General features: G+C 43.2%; 1 protein-coding gene and 1 non-coding gene across 3 annotated transcripts in view; one reads left to right on the forward strand and one right to left on the reverse strand.

The window, feature by feature from the left end:
• Nucleotides 1–8140: 8140 nt before the first annotated feature.
• LOC123460472 lies at nt 8141–8243 on the reverse strand. Its single transcript, XR_006637028.1, has one exon. It is a non-coding gene; the product is annotated as a U6 spliceosomal RNA (small nuclear RNA).
• A 13439-nt stretch (nt 8244–21682) lies between these two features.
• Nucleotides 21683–21869, forward strand: part of Chn1 (chimerin 1) — a 206388-nt gene continuing 206201 nt past the window's right edge. For both annotated transcript variants that reach the window (XM_045147786.1, XM_045147787.1), the window contains exon 1: nt 21683–21790. In XM_045147786.1, the coding sequence (XP_045003721.1) occupies nt 21772–21790 (19 nt within the window). In that variant the 5' untranslated portion in view covers nt 21683–21771. The remainder of the gene's footprint in view (nt 21791–21869) is intronic.

The following is a 21869-nucleotide window of genomic DNA, read 5'->3' on the forward strand; positions in this document are numbered from 1 at the left end:
TCAGCCTGAGCTAGAGTGAGACCCTACCTCGGAGAGAAAAAAAAATCCATAATTAATTACTTATAAGTTATTATAATGGGCAATGACAGCCCTCCTAAAAAATAAATACTAATAATAATCTTAACAGTTTTTATTTGTTGGGATGGTTTCTAATGTCTTTCTGAATTCAGTTTTCTTTCTTCTTTTGTCTTTCTTTTCTTTTTTAATCATTTATTTTGGAAGGGATAAGAAACCTCTCTTTTTAAAACTTTATGGGTGATTTTTAACAATACTTTGTTGACAAATATTGGACATGCTTGACATGTGTAGCAGACAGTTTCAGGTTCACTGAGATGAACTTTCAGACCAGGCACAGTTACGGAGGAAGGGATGTTTATTGAAGATCCAGAGGAAGTTCTATAATGGTAGAAGAAGCTGGTCTGCTCTTACAGGACCAAGCAGAGAGAGAGAGGGCCGGGTGTGGTGGTGCATGCCTTTAATACCAGCACTCGGGAGGCAGAGGTAGGAGGATTGCCATGAGTTCAAGGCCACCCTGAGATTCCATAGTGAATTCCAGGTCAGCCTGGGCTAGAGTGAAACCCTACCTCGAAAAACAAAAACGAAAACAAACAAACACAGAGAGAGAGGGAGGCCACAAGGCCAAAAGCCAAAAGCCTCACAGAACAGCACACTTCAAGAACTCCAGCTAGGCACACTTTGAATATCTTTATATTGGAATCTCAATCCCCCACCACACCTTAAGATCTGCCCAGTGACACTGCCTCTAGCCAGGTGGCTGCAGATGTAAACTACAAACTAATAAAACACTGAATATATTGGGAGCCATCTATTTAAACTACCACATTGCAGTCTCTGGCCTCCAATAGATTTATAACCATCACACGTTGTAAATTGTATTTAGTTCAATTTTAAAGGTCCCCACAGTCTTGACCAATTTAAGATAATTCCAAAGTCCCAAGTCTCTTCTGGGATTTAAGATTGTTTCTTAGCTGTAAGTCCTATAAAATCAAACAAGTTACATACTTTCAACTTATAAGGGCATAGAGTAAGCATTTTTAATTTGTATAAGGCATAGCAAGGAGAGACTAGAACAATGTAAACTCAACCACCATCAAGCAAACATCAAACTTTTGTAGTTCAAGTCCAGTATAACCAAAGAATGACAGTCTCCAGATTTTTCCAGTTCCACCCCTCCAGCTGGTCAGAGTAGCCAGGGAAAACTTTCATCCTAGGGCAAGAGTGTACTCCATGGTAGCTCTTGTACAGTCCTGGTACAGCAAAAACATCTTCGGGTCTCCATGCAAACCAGGGTCCCTTTCCAAAGGCTCTTTCAGCATATCAGGGTCGTCATTCCCTACTTCATCTCAGCAGTGGCTCCTTGAACTATGTGTAATTCATGACCGCTCCACATATTTTTATTTTTGTCTTCAAAATAAATACCAGGTGTGTAGAACACAGTCATATTTTTAAATTCAGGGACAAAATAAATCGTAACCTTGAAAAGCAGGTTTATTTTTTAGTCAACTCTTTGTATTTTTTGAAATATGTATTTATTTATTTATTTATTTATTTATTTATTTATTTATTTATTTGAGAGAGAGAGAAAGAAAGAAAGAAGGGGAGAGAGGGGAGGGGGGGAAGAATGGGCATACCAGGGCCTCTAGCCACTGTAAACAAACTCTAGATGTATGTGCCCCTTGTTCATCTGGCTTACATGGGTCCTGAAGAGTCCAACCAGGATCCTCTGGTTTTGTAAGCAAATGCCTTAACCACTAAGCCATCTCTCCAGCCCAACTCTTTGTATTTTTAAGTCATTTTTCAGGCATCTTCTCTATTGTTTCAATGTAAAGCAGTTGGGCCATCTTTTTTAAGATTGTTAATGTGTTTAACAATAGCAGTTTTTGTATCCTAAACCCAGTCTCAGTGTCTGTAATTTTAACTTGTTTGAGGTTTTTTTTTTTTAACTTAAAATCTTAAATCTATTAGTCCAATATCTTTATCTAAGTACATCAGTCCATTACAAATTCAACTTTGATCAAACTCTCTGGGCATGGGCAGATGAATGCAGGCAGCCCTTATGTTAGTAGCCCAGTTCCAACAAAGTCTTCTGTGGTCTTTTTTTTTCCCCCTTAGCAAGTTCATAAGTCGAGCCTCCAAGTTCACTTTTTTCTGTACTTAGTATTGTCAAACTTTTATCAGAATAGTCCATAAAACTTGGCTTACTGCTCTAGAAGGCATCTTCAGTTGTAAGCACCAAGTCCATGCCCATTCCCCCAAAACAAAGGTTCCAAAAGATCAAAATCCATATGGTCAGGTTCATCTCACCCACTTCTGGTATGAGCTTCTATAGCAGACAGCTTCAGGTTCACTGAGATGAACTTCCAGACCAGACACAGTTATGGAGAAAGGGATGTTTATTGAAGCTTATAGATCCAGTGGAAATTCCATAATGGCAGAAGAAGCTGTCCAGCTCTTACAATACCAGGAATAGAGAGAGAGAAGACATAAGTCAAAGCCACATCGCACAGCACACTTCAGGAACTCCAGCGAGGCACACTTTGTATATGTTTAGATTGGAATCTCAAACTCACCACCACACCTTAAGATCTGCCTAGTGACACTGCCTCTAGCCAGGTGGCTGCAGATGTGAACCATAAACTAATAAAACATTGAATATATTGGGGGCCACCTATTTAAACTCCCACAACATGTATGGTGTGATGACTTAAGATAAATATACAGTATAATGTTTACCATAATCAAACACACCACCACCCATGCTGTATTTTAAATACCCAGAACTTATTCACTCTACAGCTAGACATTCCTACCTGTTGACCAACAGCTGCCCTACCCCATGCCCAGTTGGAATTCACTATGTAGTCTTAGGGTGGTCTCAAACTCATGGTGATCCTCCTACCTCTACCTCCCAAGTGCTGGGATTAAAGATGTATGTCACCACAACTGGCTCTGTATAGGGATTTATGTGAACAGGGTGATGTCATAGCAGCCCTCGTTCTCTCTTTTTAAAAATATGTATTTATAGCTGGGCATGGTGATACACACCTTTAATCCCAGCAATCAGGAAGCAAAGGTAGGAGGATCACTGTGAGTTTGAGGCCACTCTGAGACTACATAGTGAATTCCAGGTCAGCCTAAACTAGAGTGAGACCCTACCTCAAAAAAAAAAAAAAAAAAAAAAAAAAAAAATATATATATATATATATATATATATATTATTTTTGAGAGAGAGAGACAAAAAGAGATATAGAGCTTGTATTAGCATATATAACTCATGGTGATCCTCCTACCTCTGCCTCCCAAGTGCTGGGATTAAAGGTTTGTGCCTGGTTGGTTTCATTAAAAAAAAAAAAATATATATATATATACACACACACACACACACACACACACACACACACACACACATTTGCTTTTAAAAAATAAAACATATGTTATTGACAACTTCTATACTTACAGACAATAAACCATGGTATTTCCCTCCCCTCCCCCACTTTCTCCTTCATAACTCTGCTCATATCCCCTCCCTCTCTCCATTAGTCTCTCTTTTAATTTGCTGTCATCATCTTTTCCTCCTATTATGAGGGTCTTGTGTAGGTATTGCTAGGCATTGTAAAGTCTTGGATATTGAGGCCACTGTTGTTTGGCAAAATTCTTCTGCATTAAAAGCAGTTAAAAAAAAAAAAAAACAACCCTATGCTAGCTTTTATCAAAAGCAGCTGTTGATAGCAAAGTGGCTTAGCAGTTAAGGAGGTTGCCTGAGAAGCCTAAGGACCCAGGTTCCAGTCCCCAGTGCCATGTAAGCCAACTGCACAAGGTGGTGCATGCATCTAGAGTTCGTTTGCAGTGGCCAGAGGCCCTGGTGTGCCCATTCTCTCCCTCCCTCCTTCTCTCTCTCTCCTATCTGCCTCTCTGTCTCAAATAATAAAGTACATATTTTTAAAGCTGCTGGGACATCTCATGAGAGAAGGCGTGAGGAGGGTCATCAGTCCCCACATGAGGCCTAAGGCGATTCTTTGCCAGCTGCATTCAATGACGCAGGACATCCCATGACCTCAGGGGAAGATAGAGTATATAGAAAGCAAAACATCAAGAAACAATGGGCTCCATCGAGGTGCTTTCCTTGGAGTCTCCATGCTCTGTAAACTCTCACCCCCAAAACTGAGGGAGGAGCATGTGGTGGCTAATCCCAAAGTAGCCTCACTGAAGTGCTGTTTTGGGGTCTCCTGCTCTGGAAGTAAGCCCTCCCCCAGAGACTGAGGGAAGAGCATCCCCTGGATAATCCCAATATAAAGAGCTCTACACTCTAAGTGAACTCTCACTTGAGGCTGATGGAAGAACCTTTGGGAGGTATTCCCAACATAGTGAGCACCCCCCTGAAGTGCTCTTTTGGGGTCTCCTGCTCTGTAAGTAAGCGCTTCCCCCAGGACCGAGGGGGGAGCATCCACAGAGGTAAGCCCCATATAGAGAGCTCCATTAATGTGCTTTTTGGGGTGTCACTATGCTTTGTTAGCCCTCAACACCCTGCCCCACCTCTGTGGCTGAGGGAAGAGTCTCCACCCAAACTAGACCTACTGAAGTGCAGCTTTGTGGTGTAGTGCTCTGTAAGAAGCCCTCACCCTGAGACTTGGGGAAGAGCTTCCACTGGGTAATCCCGACATGTAGAACTCCATCCAGGTATGTCTTTGGAATCTGCATCCTCTGTCAGTAAGCCTTCATCCAGATACTGAGGAAGGAGCCTCTGTCAGGGTAACCCCAATATTATGAGCCCCATTGGAGTGCTGTTTTAGGGCCTCCATGCTCTGTAAATAAAGCCTCACCCCAACACTGAGAGGGAGGAGCAGCCTTGAGGATATTCCTGACATAGGGACCCCTCTTCCTCACTGAAGTACTGCCTTGTGGTCTCCCTACTTCTGTGTAGGGACAAAAAGCTCCTTGAAACAGCCCAGGGAAGTCGTCATTCATGGTGGGATGAGACTTCTGGGTATTGTGGCTGTCCTGGGCTCCCTAAGCTCTGTAAGTAAGCTCTGAGCTGAGGAAGGAGCATCCAAGGGGTATTCATATATATATGTATATATACTTACTACATTCAGGTCTTTCAACTCTAAAAAGAATAGTCCATCAAGCTGTACTTACAGCGCTGCAAAGTGTCTCTTAGGCCAAGATTTCAAGTCCTTCCACATTCCTCTTGAAAATCAGCTGCAAAAGGCCAAAGCCACGTAGTCAGGTGTCTAGCGGCAATGCCACTCTCGGTACTAACATTACTGCTGCAGTCAGGTTCACATGGCTGGCAGAAATCACCTGACCAAGAGAAGCTTTTGTGACAAAGGATTTATTTTGGTTTATAGACTTGAGGGGAAGCTCCACGATAGCAGGGGAAAACGATGGCATGAGCAGAGGGTGGACATGACCCCCCTGGCCAACATAAGATAGAAAATAGCAACAGGAAAGTGTATCAAACACTGGCAAGGGGAAATTGGCTATAATACTGTAAGCCCACCTCCAACAATACACTGCCTCCAGGAGGCATTAATTCCCAAATCTCCATCAGCTAGCATTCAGAACACCTAAGTTTATGGGGGACCCCTGAATCAAACCACCACAAGGCACTTGCCTGAAAAGCCTAATGACCTAGGTTTGAGTCCCAGTACCCACATAAGCCAGATGCACAAGGTTGTAGATGCATCTGGACTTCGTTTGCAGTGGCCAGAGGCCCTGGCATCCCCATTCTCTCTATATCTCTCTATCTGCCTCTTTCACTCAAATAAATAAAATATTTTTAAAAGAACTTTAGATATTGAACTACATACATATGACAAAAAGCTCCATTCTGTATCACTGAGATTACATAAGAAAAGGTAAGCAAGGGCTGGAGAGATGGCTTAGTGGTTAAGGCGTATGCCTGCAAAGCCTAAGGACCCTGAAGGTTCGATTCTCCAGGTCCCATATAAGCCAGATACACCTGGTAGCACATGTGTCTGAAGTTTGTTTGTGGTGGCTAGAGGCCCTGGTGCACCCGTTCTCTCTCTCCCTCACTCCCTCTGTCTCTAATAAATAAATAAAAATAAAATCTTAAAAAACACACATTTAATTTAAAAAAAAAGACAAGAGGGCTGGAGAGATGGCTTGGCAGTTAAGCACTTGCCTGTGAAGCCTGAGGACCCCTATTTGAGGCTTGATTCCCCAGGACCCATGTTAGCCAGATGCACAAGGGGGCACACGGATCTGGAGTTCGTTTGCAGTGGCTAGAGGCCCTGGTGCACCCATTCTCTCTCTCTATCTGCCTCTTTTTCTCTCTGTTGGTCTCAAATAAATACATACAAATAAACAATTTTTTTAAAAAAGGTAAACAATATTCTAATAAAGAAATCATCCCAATAGAAGAAATACATGTACATAGATAGATATATAATGTGTATACATTTATAAATGTTTAATTGCAGAATAAACAATGAAATGCTGTTGTGGTCAAGCATATAGGTAAAAGTCTACCTTCTTTCTCTGTGTGTGTATGTGTGATGTGAGGCTGATTATGCACATGTGTGTGCATATGTGTGGAGGCCAAAGAACAAACTTGGGTGCTATTCTCAGGTACTCTGTTTAAACCTTTTCAGAACAGGGTCTCTCATTGGTGTGAGAATCACCAATTAGGTTATAATAGCTGGCCAGTGAAGTCCAGCAGGTCTCCTATCTCCTCCTCCCTAGCCCTGTGGTAACAGATACATACCACCACATCTGGCGTTTATGCAGATACTGAACATTGAACCTAGGTCCTCATGCTTGTAGGACAAGTGCTTTAGTGACCGAGTCATTTCCCTAGCCACCTACACAGCAGCTAAGGGGCATCTTTGAAATCATATATGGGACTACGTCAGTCTCCCTAGATCCTGTCAGTGTTTCTCTATCACAGCTAGAGAAAGCCACAGACCTTGCTAACCTGGTCACCTCCTTCCCCATGGCTCCCTCCTTCCAGCCTCCTGTTTCAGTGATGTAGTTTGAACACACAGGGTGTGTTCTAGCCTCCAGAACTCGGGCCTTCCCTAGATATTCTCATGCCTTGAGCCTTTACTGGCTATAGTTGCACATTGAACAGTCCCTCGAAGCCCGCCTGTTACAGGCTGTTCTCCAGGCTGGTGCTATTGGGAAGCAGAACCCTTAAGAGATGGAGTCGAGTGGGAGGCAGAAGAAGATGGTGGGACCCCGATGCCCTCCTTGTCCTCCCTTCCTCCCTGTGACGCCGGCATTGTGTGGGTAGTGAGTATTCAAGTTAGGCCTCCATGCTTGCAGGGCAATCCCTGTACTGTCTACGCTCTCTCTCCAGCCTCCTAAGTGGGTTTTGCTCTGCCATACACTCCTGTGACATGATGGGCCAACTAATCTTGCTCTAGAATCTCCAAAACTATGAGCTAAAATCGTTTTCTTGAGTTGGAGAGATTGGCTTCGCGGTTAAGGCACTTGCCTGTGAAGCTGAAGGACCCATGTTCCACTCTCCAGATCCCACTTAAGCCAGAGGCAAAGGTGAGGCAAGAGCAAGGTCACACATGTCCACTAGGCAGCGCAAGCGTCTGGAGTTTGATTGCATTGGCTGAGGCCCTGGCGTGCCAATTCTCTCTCTAAAATAAATCTAAAAATAAAATAAAACAATAGTTTTCTTTCTAAGTTGATTATGCCTGGTATTTGTTATAGTGATGGGAAGCTGGCTGATGTACATACTGTTTCTTGTCTTTGTCTTACATAAAATGCAAGCTCCACAGGCCATAGACCTGGCTCCAGTCTTTAGTATACAACCAGGCATGCAGTAGGCAACAGTTCTTTGTTGAATGTGAGGTTTTATTTACTTATTTATTGTTAGAGAGGTAGAAGGAGGCACATAGAGACGGAGGTAGAGTGGGCACGCCAGTGCAAATGAACTCCAAGACACAAGCACAACCTTGCGCATCTGGCTTATGTGGATCCTGGAGAGTCAAACCTGGGTCTTAGGCTTTGCAGGCAAGCACCATAATTGCTAAGCCATCTCTCCAGCCCATTTTTTTTTTTTAAAGGAAAATACTACTATTGAGAAGAACTGTGAAATGGTTACTTTCATGTAATATTGATGATTTATTTTTTCTTTTTCTTTCTAAATATGGAATGCTCCACAAATTTTACATGTCATTCTTGTGCAGGGGCCACGCTAATCTGCATCATTCCAATTTTACTGTAGGTGCTGCTGAAGCGAGCAGAATATTGATGATTTCAACCAGTGAAATGTTTTAGATGTTTGATGTGGCTGCAAAGATTAAGCCTTAAAAATATGGGGCTGGAGAGATGGCTTAGAGGTTAAGCACTTGCCTGTGAAGCCTGAGGACCCAGGTTCGAGGCTTGATTCCCCAGGACCCACGTTAGCCAGATGCACAAGGGGGTTCACACGTCTGGAGTTCGTTTGCAGTGGCTGGAGGCCCTGGTGCGCCCATTCTCTCTCTCTTTCTGCCTCTTTCTCTCTGTCATTCTCAAGTAAGTAAATAAAAATAAACAATTTTTTTTTAAAAAAAGGTTATCTTGAGCTGGGTGTGTTGGCACACATCTTTAAAAGCCACACCGGGGAGGCTAAAATAGGAAGATGGCTGTGAGTTCAAGATTAGTTGGGGCTACAGAGTGAGTTCCAAGACAGCCTTGGCTAGAGTGAGACCCTTCCTCAAAAAAAAAATAAATAAGGTTTAGCTCTATCCCAGCACTTGGGAGGCAGAGGTAGGAGGATCGCTGTGAGTTCGGGGCCACCCTGAGACTACATAGTGAATTCCAAGTCAGCCTGGGCTAGAGCGAGACCCTACTTCAAAACACAAAAAACAAAAAAACAAACAACAAAAAAAGTTTAACTTTTGTATAACAACAATTTTACTCTGAGAAATTTATCACAAGCAAAAATAGAACAATTTGGGTTACAGAAAACAAGAAACCACTTGTGCTAGCTTAGGTAATGATGGAGATGTGATTTATTATGATACATTATAAACCATATTAGAAAGGAAAAAAGAGCAAATAAATTATGTGAGACATTTACACAGGCCCGCCACACCCAGTGTCTGAAGTCAGTCTTCCAGGAAACAGATGGAGACAGAGATTTGCAGGCAGTAAGTTGACTGCACAGAGCTCTTTCCATCAATACCTGTAAGAGTCAAGGGAAGTGGGGCTAGGCAAAGGGCAAAGTTGAAGTGGGATGCAGTAAAAAGCAGTGCCACCACCAATCCGATGAGAGCTCTGAAGCTGTTTCCCATTGAGACAAGGGGTCAACATTCATGCTTACTTATCCTCAAGCCATTAGCTGTAGGCTGCCTCTGGAAAAGTGTGTGACTTTGGTCCAAGCAACTCCCTTGTCCAGGAGTAAGTTCTGGAAAATGGTTCTGCTATGAACCAACAGCAACAGACAAATGGACACTCCAGGCAGCTACAAGTGTGTATTTGAGCGGGAGGAGGGTGTGTACCTGGATGCTAATTTGGGATGGGAACATAGCCCTATTGCAACATCTGCTACATCTATAAAATCTAAAGAAGCCGGGTGTGGTGGCGCACGCCTTTAATCCCAGCACTCAGGAGGCAGAGGTAGGAGGATCACTGTGAGTTTGAGGCCAGCCTGAGACTACATAGTGAATTCCAGGTCAACCCGGGCTAGTGAGACCTACCTGGAAAAACAAACAAACAAATAACAACAACAAAACCCTAAAGGAATGTTAGGTTCTTTCAGGCCTTAGAAGAATAGGAACCAAACACTCGGATGCTGGCAAGATGCTCATCTGTATCTCGCTGTGCCTCTGTCTCACTGTGGGTTGTTTTCCCAGTTTCTTATTCTACATGGTAGAAGATCATTTTCAGCAATCCGTAACTTAAACATTGTGCTTCATCCTCCAAAAGGGTAACTCAATAATCCAGTTTAGGTGGCTGCCCATTCATGGATCTACTGAACAACTATGGTAGAGGGTTAAGTTGAATGGCACCAATAGCAGAATATCTGTTGTAATCGTTTGGATTAAACAAGGTAGAGAAAAGGGCAAATCTATACTAGCATGATGTGTCAGTAAGGGTTCTCTAGAGAAACAGAACTGATAGAATGAACGTGTATTATAAAAAGAGATTTATTAGGTCTGCTTACACAATAGGGGCTGGATATTCCAACAATGGCCATGTGCACACTGGAAAAATAGAGAACTCCGTAGCTGCTCAGTCCACAAAGTTGGCTGTCTCAGCAGTCCCAATCTGGCACTGAAGGTCTGGAGGCCTCTTGGAAAATGCTAAGAAGAAAGTTGAGGGGCTAGAGAGATTGCTCAGTGGTTAAGGCCCTTGCCTACAAACCCTAATGACCTGAGTTTGATTCCCCAGTACCCACATAAAGCAAGACACATAAAGCGGTGCATGTGTCTGGAGTTCATTTGCAGTGGCTAGAGGCCCTGGTGTGCCCATTCTCTCTCTCTCTCTCTCTCTCTCTCTCTCTCTCTCTCTCTCCTTACAAATAAAATAAAATGAAAAAAGTTTAAATAAAGAAGGCTGAAGAACATGGTATCTGATGTCAGCAAATGGTGGCAACAACAGGGGAGATGCACTCACGAGCAAGGAGCAGCCACAGGCAAACAAGCAGCACCCTTCTCTCTTAACGTCTGGGCTGCCACTAGAAGGTGCAGGCCATTCTGGGTGAGGGTCTTCTGCTCTCCGTTAATATGCCCTCACAGATACACCCAGAGCCACATCTTATAGTTGATTCCAGATCCAGTCATGTTAACAAGATTCACCATTATGAACCACCAGACATGTGTTACATCTTTTTTTTTTCTTTTTGGTGCTTGGGGTTGAATCCAGGGCCACATCTCCATCCCTTCATGTGTTACATCTGTAGAGTCAAATGAATGCCTCAAAGGATATAAACTAAAATGCTAACAGCGGTTCTTTTGGTCAGTAAAAGTAACAATGGTTTTTCTCTCTCTTTCTTTCTCTCTTTTGTTTAATTTGGCATATACATCTTTGTAATTGTTACATATAGATTTTAGTAATTATAAGCCAGTTAAAGAAAAGGTAGGTATTATTTCTGGCTTTTTACATAAAATGGCCGTTAGTTACAGGTTCTAGAAAGACCATTTATATTAATATTTTCTGTGAACTAGTGTGAGAAACATCTGTTTTGACTTTGCAACACTTATTCCATTCATCTGCAAACAAACTGGACAGGGAAAATCCAAATACTCAGCAGTCATCACGATGACCCTTCTTGCATGCTGCTGGTGAACCCTAGTCCTGTATCATGCAACCATGCAGCAAGTCAAACTTTAAACAAAACTCTGTATTTTGCTGTTACCAAAATGCCGGAACAGGGCAATGTAAAGCATCAAGCACAATGTTACCCATATCCTAGGGCGTTCCCTGCTGTTGACAGCCTATTTAAAATCAGGGTATTAACTAACTTTCCTGTTCACCTTAGTGAACATAGTCTCCGGTTATTCAGTTGTTGCTTGTTAAATGCCTATGAGCGGGAGAGCATCAAAGCCACAACCCAGCCTGACTTGTAAGGGATCCAAGATCCAGTAAGGGGGGGGAGGGGGGCTGCGTGGAGGAAGAAAGGGAGGGAGGAGGAGAGACTAAAATAGAAGTATATTTACATATTTGTTCATATGCAAATATATCATGATGCAAACAACATAAAGTTCATTAAGACCCATATTTAGAGCTGGGCATGGTAGTGCACACGTTTACTCCCAGCACTCTGGAGGCAGAGGTAGGAGGATTGCTGTGAGTTCAAGGCCACCTTGAGACTACACAGTGAAATTTCAGATTTCAGGTTAGCCTGAGCTAGAGTGAGACCCTACCTCCAAAAAAAAAAAAAAAAAAAAAGATCCGTCCTTAAAGAGCTCTGTGGGAGTTAAGAGAAGGAAGACTGAGCTGAGCTGGTTCTGGGCAGGGTAGCTTCCTGAACAATTTCAGATTACATGGGTATTTTTGAGATCTCAGCTGAATAGTTGCCTACCTATCATTTGTCTTACCCCTTGCTTGATTTATTTTTAATTTTGGTTTTTCAAGGTAGGACCTCACTCTAGCCCAAGGCTGATCTGGTATTCACTATGTAGTCTCAGGGTGGCCTTGAACACATGGCGATTCTCCTACCTCAGCCTCCAGAGCGCTGGGATTAAAAGTGTGTGCCACCACACCTGGCTTCTTGATTTATTTTAACCAACCATCTGCATCAGTACATCCCCTAAACTGTCACGGACTGCACAGGCTTACAAGTAACAAGGACCTCTAAAGAACTGATTGATAGGAAATATTTTCAGTTAGGTCAAACCCTTAACTCTAAGACAGAGGGAAAAGGGGGTGGAGTGTTAAGGCCCTGAGGAACCTGGTGAGTAGGAAGGACTCCTCCCTCACTCAAAGGAATGCCTGGCCACAATAAGACAAGCAAATGCTAGCTCTTCCCTTTAGGAGATTGTACTTACAAAAAGATAAGCTGGAGAAATGTATTAGCCATTCCATGAAGTAATGGAATAAACGGAATAAAAACATTTCCTGCCGGGTATGGTGACACACGCCTTTAATCCCAGCACTTGGGAGGTAGAGGTAGGTGGATCACAATGAGGTCAAGGCCACTCTGACACTACATAGTGAATTCCAGGTTAGCAAGACCCTACCTCGAAAAACCAAAAATAAAATAAAATAAAAATAAAAAATTCCTATCATAGCTGGGGTGGGAGAGACTTTTTTTATTTTTTATTATTGACAACTTCCACAATTACAGACAATAAACCATGATAATTCCTTCCCCCCTCACTTTCCCCTTTACAACTCCACTCTCCAACACATCCTGGGGGGAGGCTTTTTGAACAAAAGGAAACTCAAGCTTGAGTGTGGAAGGACAAACTGAACCTAATGCAGCAAGGACATAAAAAGGGTGGAGGACAGAAACACAGCCAGGGTGAGTGAGGAACGGACATGAGGGACTTTTATTCAATGTGCATGTTTTCCTCTTTGGGATGGGATGAACACATTATGTCACTTTGTCACTGGAGGTTATCTTTCTCCAATTTGCATTGTTCCTTAGAAGAAACACAGGAAACACAGGAAGACATTCCCTATGACAGCTGGCTTCCCTTCACAGCTTAAAAGGTACCAGACCCTTCGCCGTTCATAAAGCCCGGCAATCAGGCTGAGCCAAGATCAGAAAGAGAGGTGTATTAATGAAGTCACTCATGGCTACATAAGCACAAGACAGGAAATGGTTTGTTCAGCCTTAGAGTGGAATTTTACAATCTTGCTTCTCAGTAAAACAAATTTCATCCTGTCACTCATCTGTTGAAGACCTATTATCTTTGACCTCTTATAATGGCCGAGTCCCTGATGGTTCAACGAAAGGCATGCCTAAAAGACACCACCTCCCATTTTCTATTCCGACTTTATACACTCCTGGGCGGTCTCACACCAGTCACCATTTCCCAGAGAGATCTAAGGGCAAAAGCTTCAGATTAGACTTCTCCTAGCAATTATTTATTTAAATTGCTGTGCTGGAGATCAAACTCAGGGTGTCACCGATGATTGTTAAGCACCCTACCACCAAGCTACATGGCAACTTCCCAGCACTTTTGGAATTTAGCTTTACTTCAATTACATAATTATTTTCAAGTGATCTGCCCAAAACATGGGTAATTGTTTTTTGTCAAAATATTTTGCAAAATACTGAGTTCATAATGAATAGTTTATTTATTTATTTGAGAGAGAGAGAAAGAGGCAGATACAGAATGAACGCTCCAGGGCCTCTAGCCATTACAAACGAACTCCAGTTGTATGCATTACCTTGTGCATATGGCTTACGTAAGTACTAGGGAACCTGGGTCCTTTGGCTTTGCTGGCTAGTACATTAACCACTAAGCCATCTCTCCAGCCCCCTAATAGCTGTTTTGTAAGGTCATGTGGTTTGAAGTTCATCTTATGTTTGAACTTCTGGTATATTATCATCAATAAAAGTTTTGTCAAATGAATGTAAGTTTAAGTTATAAACTGGATTAAAATCTCAATTAGAGAGAAAAAATAAAATAAAATAATATTAAAAAAAAATCTCAATTAGAGAACCAGGTATGGTAGTGCACACCTTTAATCTCTGGAAGCTGAGGTTGGAGGATTGCTATGAGTTCCAGGCTCACCTGGGTTATGGAGTGAGTTCTAGGATAGCCTGAACTAGAGTGAAACCCAGCTTCAAAAAAACCAAAAGAGCCAGGCATGGTGGCACATGCCTTTAATCCCAGCACTTGGGAGGCAGAAGTGGGAGGATCATCAAGAGTTCGAGGCTACCCTGAGACTACATAGTTAGTTAATTCCAGGTCATCCTGGACCAGAGTGAGACCCTACTTCAAAAAAACAAAAAACAAAAAACAAAACCACACAAAAATCTTGGCAGCAAAACATTACATCTTGGGATTAGATTTATTAATAAAAAAGCTACTCACTCAAGTACTCAAGTTGGGTGTCAGTGTTCACACCCAGCACTTGGAAGGCTGAGGCAGAAGGATCAGGGAGTTTGAGGCCAGCATGGTCTTCATAGTGAATTCCATGACAGCTTGGCTTTCCTATGGGGATCGCTCCACACGATGGTGTTTGAGCAGATAGCTCAGGGTAACCGGCGTCATGCCTGTGACCACTCCCGGCCCCTGACCACAGTGAGTATTTATGGATGAGAATAGCCTGATTTGGCCCAATAAGAGAAAGAGTACTGACAGCAGAGCAAGAATCTCTCTTCTCTGGATGGAGAAATACAGACTGGTGATGTCTAGATGCTCTGAAATAATTTTGCTACCATAGGAGTAGAGACTGGAGATACAATGAATCAGGGGGCCCTGTGGTATGTCAAGATAATATGACTGCAGCAATGGAAAAACTTAGCCCACTGGGGTCTCTCTCTCTCTCTCTCTCTCTCTCTCTCTGTGTGTGTGTTTGATATCAGCCTTCCCTGAAACTCACCCTGCCACTAGCCTTTTCCTTTACAGAGTAAATAAAAAAAAAAAAACAAACCTAATTTGAGTTTTGTATTGTTTGTACACTGACCAATTGAAAGGGTACCCTGATTTTACAGCAGAGAAAACTGAAGTCCAAGACGTACATGTGTCCTAGACCATGTAACACCAAGATTTAAATTGATGGTTTTCTCACTAGTGATTCTCAAGATGTACTGTGGTTTTCTGGGGTAGCAGGTGGCAATGGTGAACTTCACCTTAATAGTATCGACATTGTTCTTAAAGTGTGTGTGTACAGTAATCAATGCATTTGTAACGGAGGACACTGGGGGGTTAGCTCAGTGGTGGAGCACTTGCCTCGCATGTGCAATGCCCTCGGTTTCAGGCCTAGCACCACACACACACACACACACACACACACACACACACACACACACACACGATACATTGTTATACAAATAGGGAACAGGGCAACAGGAAGAGAACAGAATTTTACATAATGAATTCAAATTCCTAGTTGCCTCAAATATTTGTGAAGAATAAGCTCGGTTCAGATAATGATGAGCACCAGCTCAGCAGCCTCATCTTCTACATCATCCCCAACTTACCTCATATCCCGCTGCTCCCTCTTCTGAGTCCTGTGGTATAGCCAACGCCCTGCCAGCAACACTTCGCTCATGATTTCCCTCCAGCATGTTCCTTGTGGCCCCCCCGCCCCCCCACCCCCATTCTTTAACTTCCACCTCTCCTTGCTCTCTTCTCCTGGTCATACCTCAAGACATGGCTTCATCCATTTATTCATCATTTCTCTTTTCTGAATGTCCACAGTATTTGGCGTGTATCCATCTTGTGGACTTCATCATTGTTCCACTTGCAAATCTTATCAACCCCACAAGACTGCATTCACGTTGGATTCATTTTAGCTCCTTTGCCAGAATCTAGCATGAAGCCTTGTATATCAAAGGAATTTAGTATGCTGGATAGATGAAGAATGGATGGATGGATTCCACTTGTTCATTGTCTCATGTCTGACACGGTCCCATACAATGGGGTACAAGGCTTTATTAAAACTCCATCACAGGAGTAGATTTTTGAGATTATTTTAATCATGTAAATTCACTTCTCTCCTTTTCAGCTGTTATTTAATTAGATATTACATAGTTCCCATCCAGTTTGTAGCTATGTTGCTGATTTATAACTCCCAAAGTAATCAACTTGAATAAGTCATCCGTATTATGGACACCCACATTACCAGAAAAGCCATGGCCATGTGAGAAGATTTGATTCGTAGCCAAATCCCCTTATATTCTCTTGAATAAATCTGGCAGAAATCCAACTGCTCAAGTCAAACGGACATTTAGCCACACTGTGCATTAGATATGCCTGGTGACCTCAGAAAAATACCCTTGAATAGCAATACTGGCTTAACACACTATAATATAATTGTGGTACAGAACAAAAACTTACAGCTGTAATCACTGCACTTTGTCCTTTTGTCTACTGTGTATTTGAAATTGTACTCTATCGTAAGCCTATAAAAATTCTAAAAGATCTGTGATACACTTTACCAGAAATTGGGTATTATTTTAAAATATGTATTCAGAAACAAATTAAAAGTAAGAGTCTCTTTCTCTCCTGCTCTCTTCTGGCTACTCCAAATCAGTGGCCATCTTAACATGTCAAAATAAATTTTATCACATTTAAAACAAAAGGACCTGCGGCTTTTAGGACATTTGAATCTAGGGTGTGCAGTAATTCCTGTGGTTCAATCCTCCTGAACTAAGATCACTTCTTCATGCTGAATAATTGACAAGAAATCTATTATCTTGGGTCAAAGAAAAACTAGTTTTAATCCATTTTTTAAACCATTTTCCCTTCCTTTGCCCTTTCCTTCCCAAACACAAAGCTGCCACAAACATAGGTTAGTTTGTTTGTTTAGTTTGGAGGTGACAGACTCAGGAGCAGTAGTGTTTCCTCAGTAAGATGCAATTAGTAGCCAGATAGCCTTTTGGTGTGACAAAAGCACTATGTAGGGAACCAGGTCTTTAATTCTAATGGTTTCTCATAGATTTTACAAATTAAGTTTTATGTCACTTTTAAGGCACAGTATTGCTCCAGTGGATATAATTTAGGCACCCTCTGGTGGTCAATAGAACACAATCAATTCTCCTAAACATTAATTTGAATTATTTAAGCTTCATGGCCAATTTTACAGTTTATGGTGTGATTCCCCCTCCTTAGTTCTATTATCTAAATCTTTATGTTCAAGATAAGCATTGTCTTAGTTACTGTTATGCATATGGCTTTGTTCTCACAAGGTACCATTTATAAGTCTTGCAATCTGCAAACTTCAGGTAAGGTGTTTACTCAGGAAGTCTGGAATCAAAGAGGGGAGAAGAAAACTCACTCAGATTCAATGTTTGAGGAAAACATTATTAAAAGCAGACCAAATTCACTTCAAACAAATTCACACAATGGAAACAAAGACTTCAACTGACAATATAAATGTAGGATAGAGATGCCACATAGTGCTAAAAGTTAAATTTAAAAAAAACTTAACTTTTCTAATTGGTGTAACTGAGGAATAGGAATAGAAAATGTTTTTATCACATTAGCAGAAATACGCTGTGTAATTTTTCCTTCAACAGCAAACTTCAGCACTATTTTGGGAACTGTGCGAATGCCTCTGGTATTCTAGTGTTTAAAGCCGTGTTGACATGATAAAGTGCTGTAATTTTAACTTGTTATTGTGAGGCAGAAACAGCCTCATTAATTTCTGCTTCATTCAAAACTGAGGAACAAACCAATGTTTACCAATGGGAATGAAGTTAAATGAGTAACAAAAGGAAAATCTAAAACACTTGTGATAAGTCATTAGCTTAAGATGTAAAAAACAGATAGTCTTAAAGGACTGTCTAAGTTCTGTTTAGTCAACAGAATTTAGACAAAGATGAGGAATAGATTGCTTTCTGCATACATTTAATTTTAATGCTGTTGAACCTAAAAAAGGTTAGTTTTTATGCAATAAATGTAACATTATTAGCACAACACACTGTAGATAAGAGAGAAGTATCAATGCCTTTTATAAAACGTTACTTTTTTTTTGGTTTTTCAAGGTAGGGTCTCACTGTAGTTCAGGCTGACCTGGAATTCACTCTGTCATCTCAGGGTGGCCTCGAACTCATGGCGATCCTCCTACTTCTGCCTCCCGGGTGCTGGGATTTAAAGGCATGCACCACCATGCGGGGATAAAATGTTACTTCTTTATGACCTCAGATACTGTTGAACTTTAGGTAAAAAACACTTTAATGTATTGAAGATGCAAATAAAAACAGCTGTTTTATCCATAGTCCAGTTAAATCAAAAGTTTTTTTAAAAGAATATCTCAGAATGGTAGATAAGTCTAAAAGGAGCATGAGAGATAAATTGTTCCCAATCCTTTCATTTATGAATAATGAAGATAAGTATATGGAGTAAAGTATTCGTTGAAAACAAGTCTAACAATTAGTTAGTAATAGAACAAATATGGCTCTTCTAATTACTTTCCTGTTAGGTACAAAATCAAATCTTTGGATGAAGGATAAACGTGTTAAGACGTCAATTCTTTCTTCACCCTCTTTTTTATAAACAAGGAAAAGTCACCACCCATAATAATCGCCTCCAAGTAGTCAACACCCTTCCTCACATTGAATCTGAAACCTGAATTGAAAAGGCTATTGCTTTATTTCCAGGAGTCAAGAGGCACCCTCTCTTCCTCATTGGATAGCGCATGATTACAAACACCAATACTATTTTCAAGGCAGAATACTTGGGTCAAGCAGAGAAGGCATTTAGTTAGCCCATCAAGACATTTAGAAGTGAATGGAAAAGTAGCATTTATGGAGACAAGGCTAGATGCCTTACAAAGAAAGATAGCAACATTCACTCTGTGTTGTTCCAAACAGTACCCTAAAAAGTGCTGTGTTGGATTGGGTTTGGAAGTGCCCAGAGCTTTTGAAGACAAGAGGAAGGGCAAGGGAAGGTCTAAGCTGGGTCTATCACTGGGACTCTGCCTTGTTTGGCCACCATCAGTAAAAAATAAAGAACTGCTCCAGTTACCAAAGCCTGGCTGTTCAGTGGGAGGGTACTCCCCCTGAGCACAAGATCGTTAACTTCCCTCTGACTCACCCCCAGAGCCATTCCCCAAGGGACAGTGAGAACTCCCAGCAAGCTCAGCAGGGCTCTAATTGAACTGGACAAAGAAGACAGCTTCACTGGCCTCAGTTCTCAGTAGAAGAGCACGGGAATAAAGACTCTAGAACAAGATGTAACCTCCTAAAGTGTACCTCGACCCACACAGGGAAAATGGCTGTGAACAAAATACCCCCTTCTCTGCTTTTAATAGTAAACAGATTTTTTCCTTTTAAATTCAAACCATGCATGCTCTAAATTGGGGGGGGGGAGGAGGGAGGAGGTGGTGTTGGGAGAGCAGCAGAAGCCTGGTTTCCTGCTAGTTCTGCAGCTAAGTAGGTGCATGGGGTGGGGGTGGGGGGATCTCTAACTACTAGATCCTCAGGTTTTTTTTTTTTTTAAACCTACTCAAAATTTTATAAAAGAGATTTGAAAATTGTAAAGGCACAACTTCCTGGTACTATACAGCGAACAGATAACCTGGGGCTCTTGAATAATGGCCCTGAAATCATGCAATTTTGGTGTGTCTATATATATACGGTAGGTGATCAAAAAGGACGAAGAGCACGGGTGATTCTGGCTGCAGAGCAGAGCAAGCTTTACATGAAGCTGCCTCACAAAGCCTTCTTGACTTCATTTATCTTCATGAACTGTAATTTTTACATGAGCAGAAAGGGGAAAAAAAAGGCTGCTGAAAACCAAGTTATTTTTTTCAATAATGATGTAAAATTCTGGGGATTTCAAGATATGTTTTTATATCAGTGGCTAAGGGAAAGTTAAATCTGAAAATTTCAAGCACGTAGCATCTTAAATATTTGCTCGCTTGTGCTGAATTATCTTAACATTTCTTTCTTCTTGAGTTAACTCACTTGAAACAAAAGGCTTGGCTCCTCCTTCCATGTACCTTTTTTTTTCTTCTTCTGATGTGATGTCTGCTGTGAAATAATGATGATGAATTAACGGTGGCTCTATTTGAGGTAGTAATTATCATTTTTATAAAGATTTGATCCCTAAGATACATTAAATAGAAACTATTTTTATAATCTTACAATAGTTGGTTGAAAATTAGAGAAAAGAGGAAAATGATATTGGGGATTCTAAAAGAAGAAAGATGCATTCAGGAAAAGAATGACCACCAGAGAAAATGTACACGATTAGATACCAAAACAGTATCAAAGCTCTAAAACAGAGAAACTAGGAAAAAAAAAAACACGATGATCTCGGATGGAACAAAGATAGCAACGAGAGAATACTGACTTTTTGAATACATTGAAGTGAAAATGACGAAAGACATCACAGCCGAGCTTTTCAAGAACATCTTTTGGCTGATAATCTCAAGGCGTTCTCAGGCTCCTCGTTAATTAAGGCAAAGACGGAGGCGAGGAGGAAAACATCAGAAAGAGTGATGTTGCCTGTGAATATCAGATAAATACCAAAAGCTCGAGGGAACATTTTATTGTGGCAGGGACACGCCAGTCAATGAGGAAAGCTGATTCCAGCACCCCTCTTAGACAATATCCAAAAGGTCTAATATAAACAGGAGAAAATTGGGTTTAAACACCTGCCTTCTAACGCATTATCTTAGGCAACCCCAGATGCTTTTTAAAGCGACCGTTTTCTCGTCTGTGCCAATGTCATCAGGGCTACTCGGGTCTCCTCCTTCCGAAGGGAAGGAAAGCAGCATGCAGGGGCTCGGTCCCCGCGGGTCGGCTCGCGGGGAGGAGACGCCTATCACCCTCACACGAAGCGGGTCCCTAGATGACCCTGCCTGGGTGCCCGTGCCGGAGCATCCTCGGGGCGTGTGACTCTGCTGCCATGGAGTAAATAGCAGGTTTTTGTTTTTTTCTCCTCCGCGCGCCTCCCCATATCCCATTCAAGAGAAGCCGGGGGCACCGCGGCTGCAGCGCACAGGGCCCCGCCCAGCCCCACGGGCGGCCGCTCGGGCGGGGGGGGGGGCGGGAGCGCGCGCGCGCCCCCGTGCCCCGGCGCGCGCCCCCGTGTCCCCCCCCCCCCGGTTGCCACGGCAACGCACTGAGCCCATCCGCCCGAGAGGCGCGCGGGAGCCGGCGAGCTGGAGAGACGCTCTCGCAAGATGGCGTCTGCGAGGCGGCGCGTTGCGGAGTGAGCGCGCCTCGCCGGGGTTGTACATGTGTGTGAGGAGTGGGGGGGGGGAGAGGGGGGCTCCGCGCCGCCCCTCCGCCCCGCTGCGCCTCGCGCGCGCGCGCGCACGCGCCCGGCCGGCCTCGCGCCGCCTCGCAGGTACCGCCGCCCGCCTCGCGTCCCAGCCCCCTCGATGGCCGCGACAAGTGCCGGCCGGCGGCGGCGGGCTCGCGGGGTTCCCCTGGCCCCCGTGCGCCCCTCCGTAACGCGGGCGTAACTTTTTTCTTTGCAGCGGCCTCCCCGCACCCGTCCCGCGTCCCGGTCTGCAGTCTCTTCTTCTCCCCCACCCCCCTCCCCGCCATCACCTCCCCGCCCTCCACCTCCGTCCACGCCCCTCGGACACCCAGCCCCGCCGGGCTGCGAGCCGCGCGCCGGGCCGATGCGGTGAGCTCGGGCCCGCCCCGCTGGCAGGCAGGCAGGCAGGCAGGCAGGAGCGCGTGCGGCGGCGCGCGGCGGCCCCACCATGGCCCTGACCCTGTTCGGTGAGTGCGGACGTCTCCCTGCCCCGCGCCGCGCCCCGGGCCACCACCCCCGAGGGGACCCGCATCACCCGCCCCGGGG

Source organism: Jaculus jaculus, chromosome 4 (assembly GCF_020740685.1).
Source record: "Jaculus jaculus isolate mJacJac1 chromosome 4, mJacJac1.mat.Y.cur, whole genome shotgun sequence".
Taxonomy (NCBI): domain Eukaryota; kingdom Metazoa; phylum Chordata; class Mammalia; order Rodentia; family Dipodidae; genus Jaculus; species Jaculus jaculus.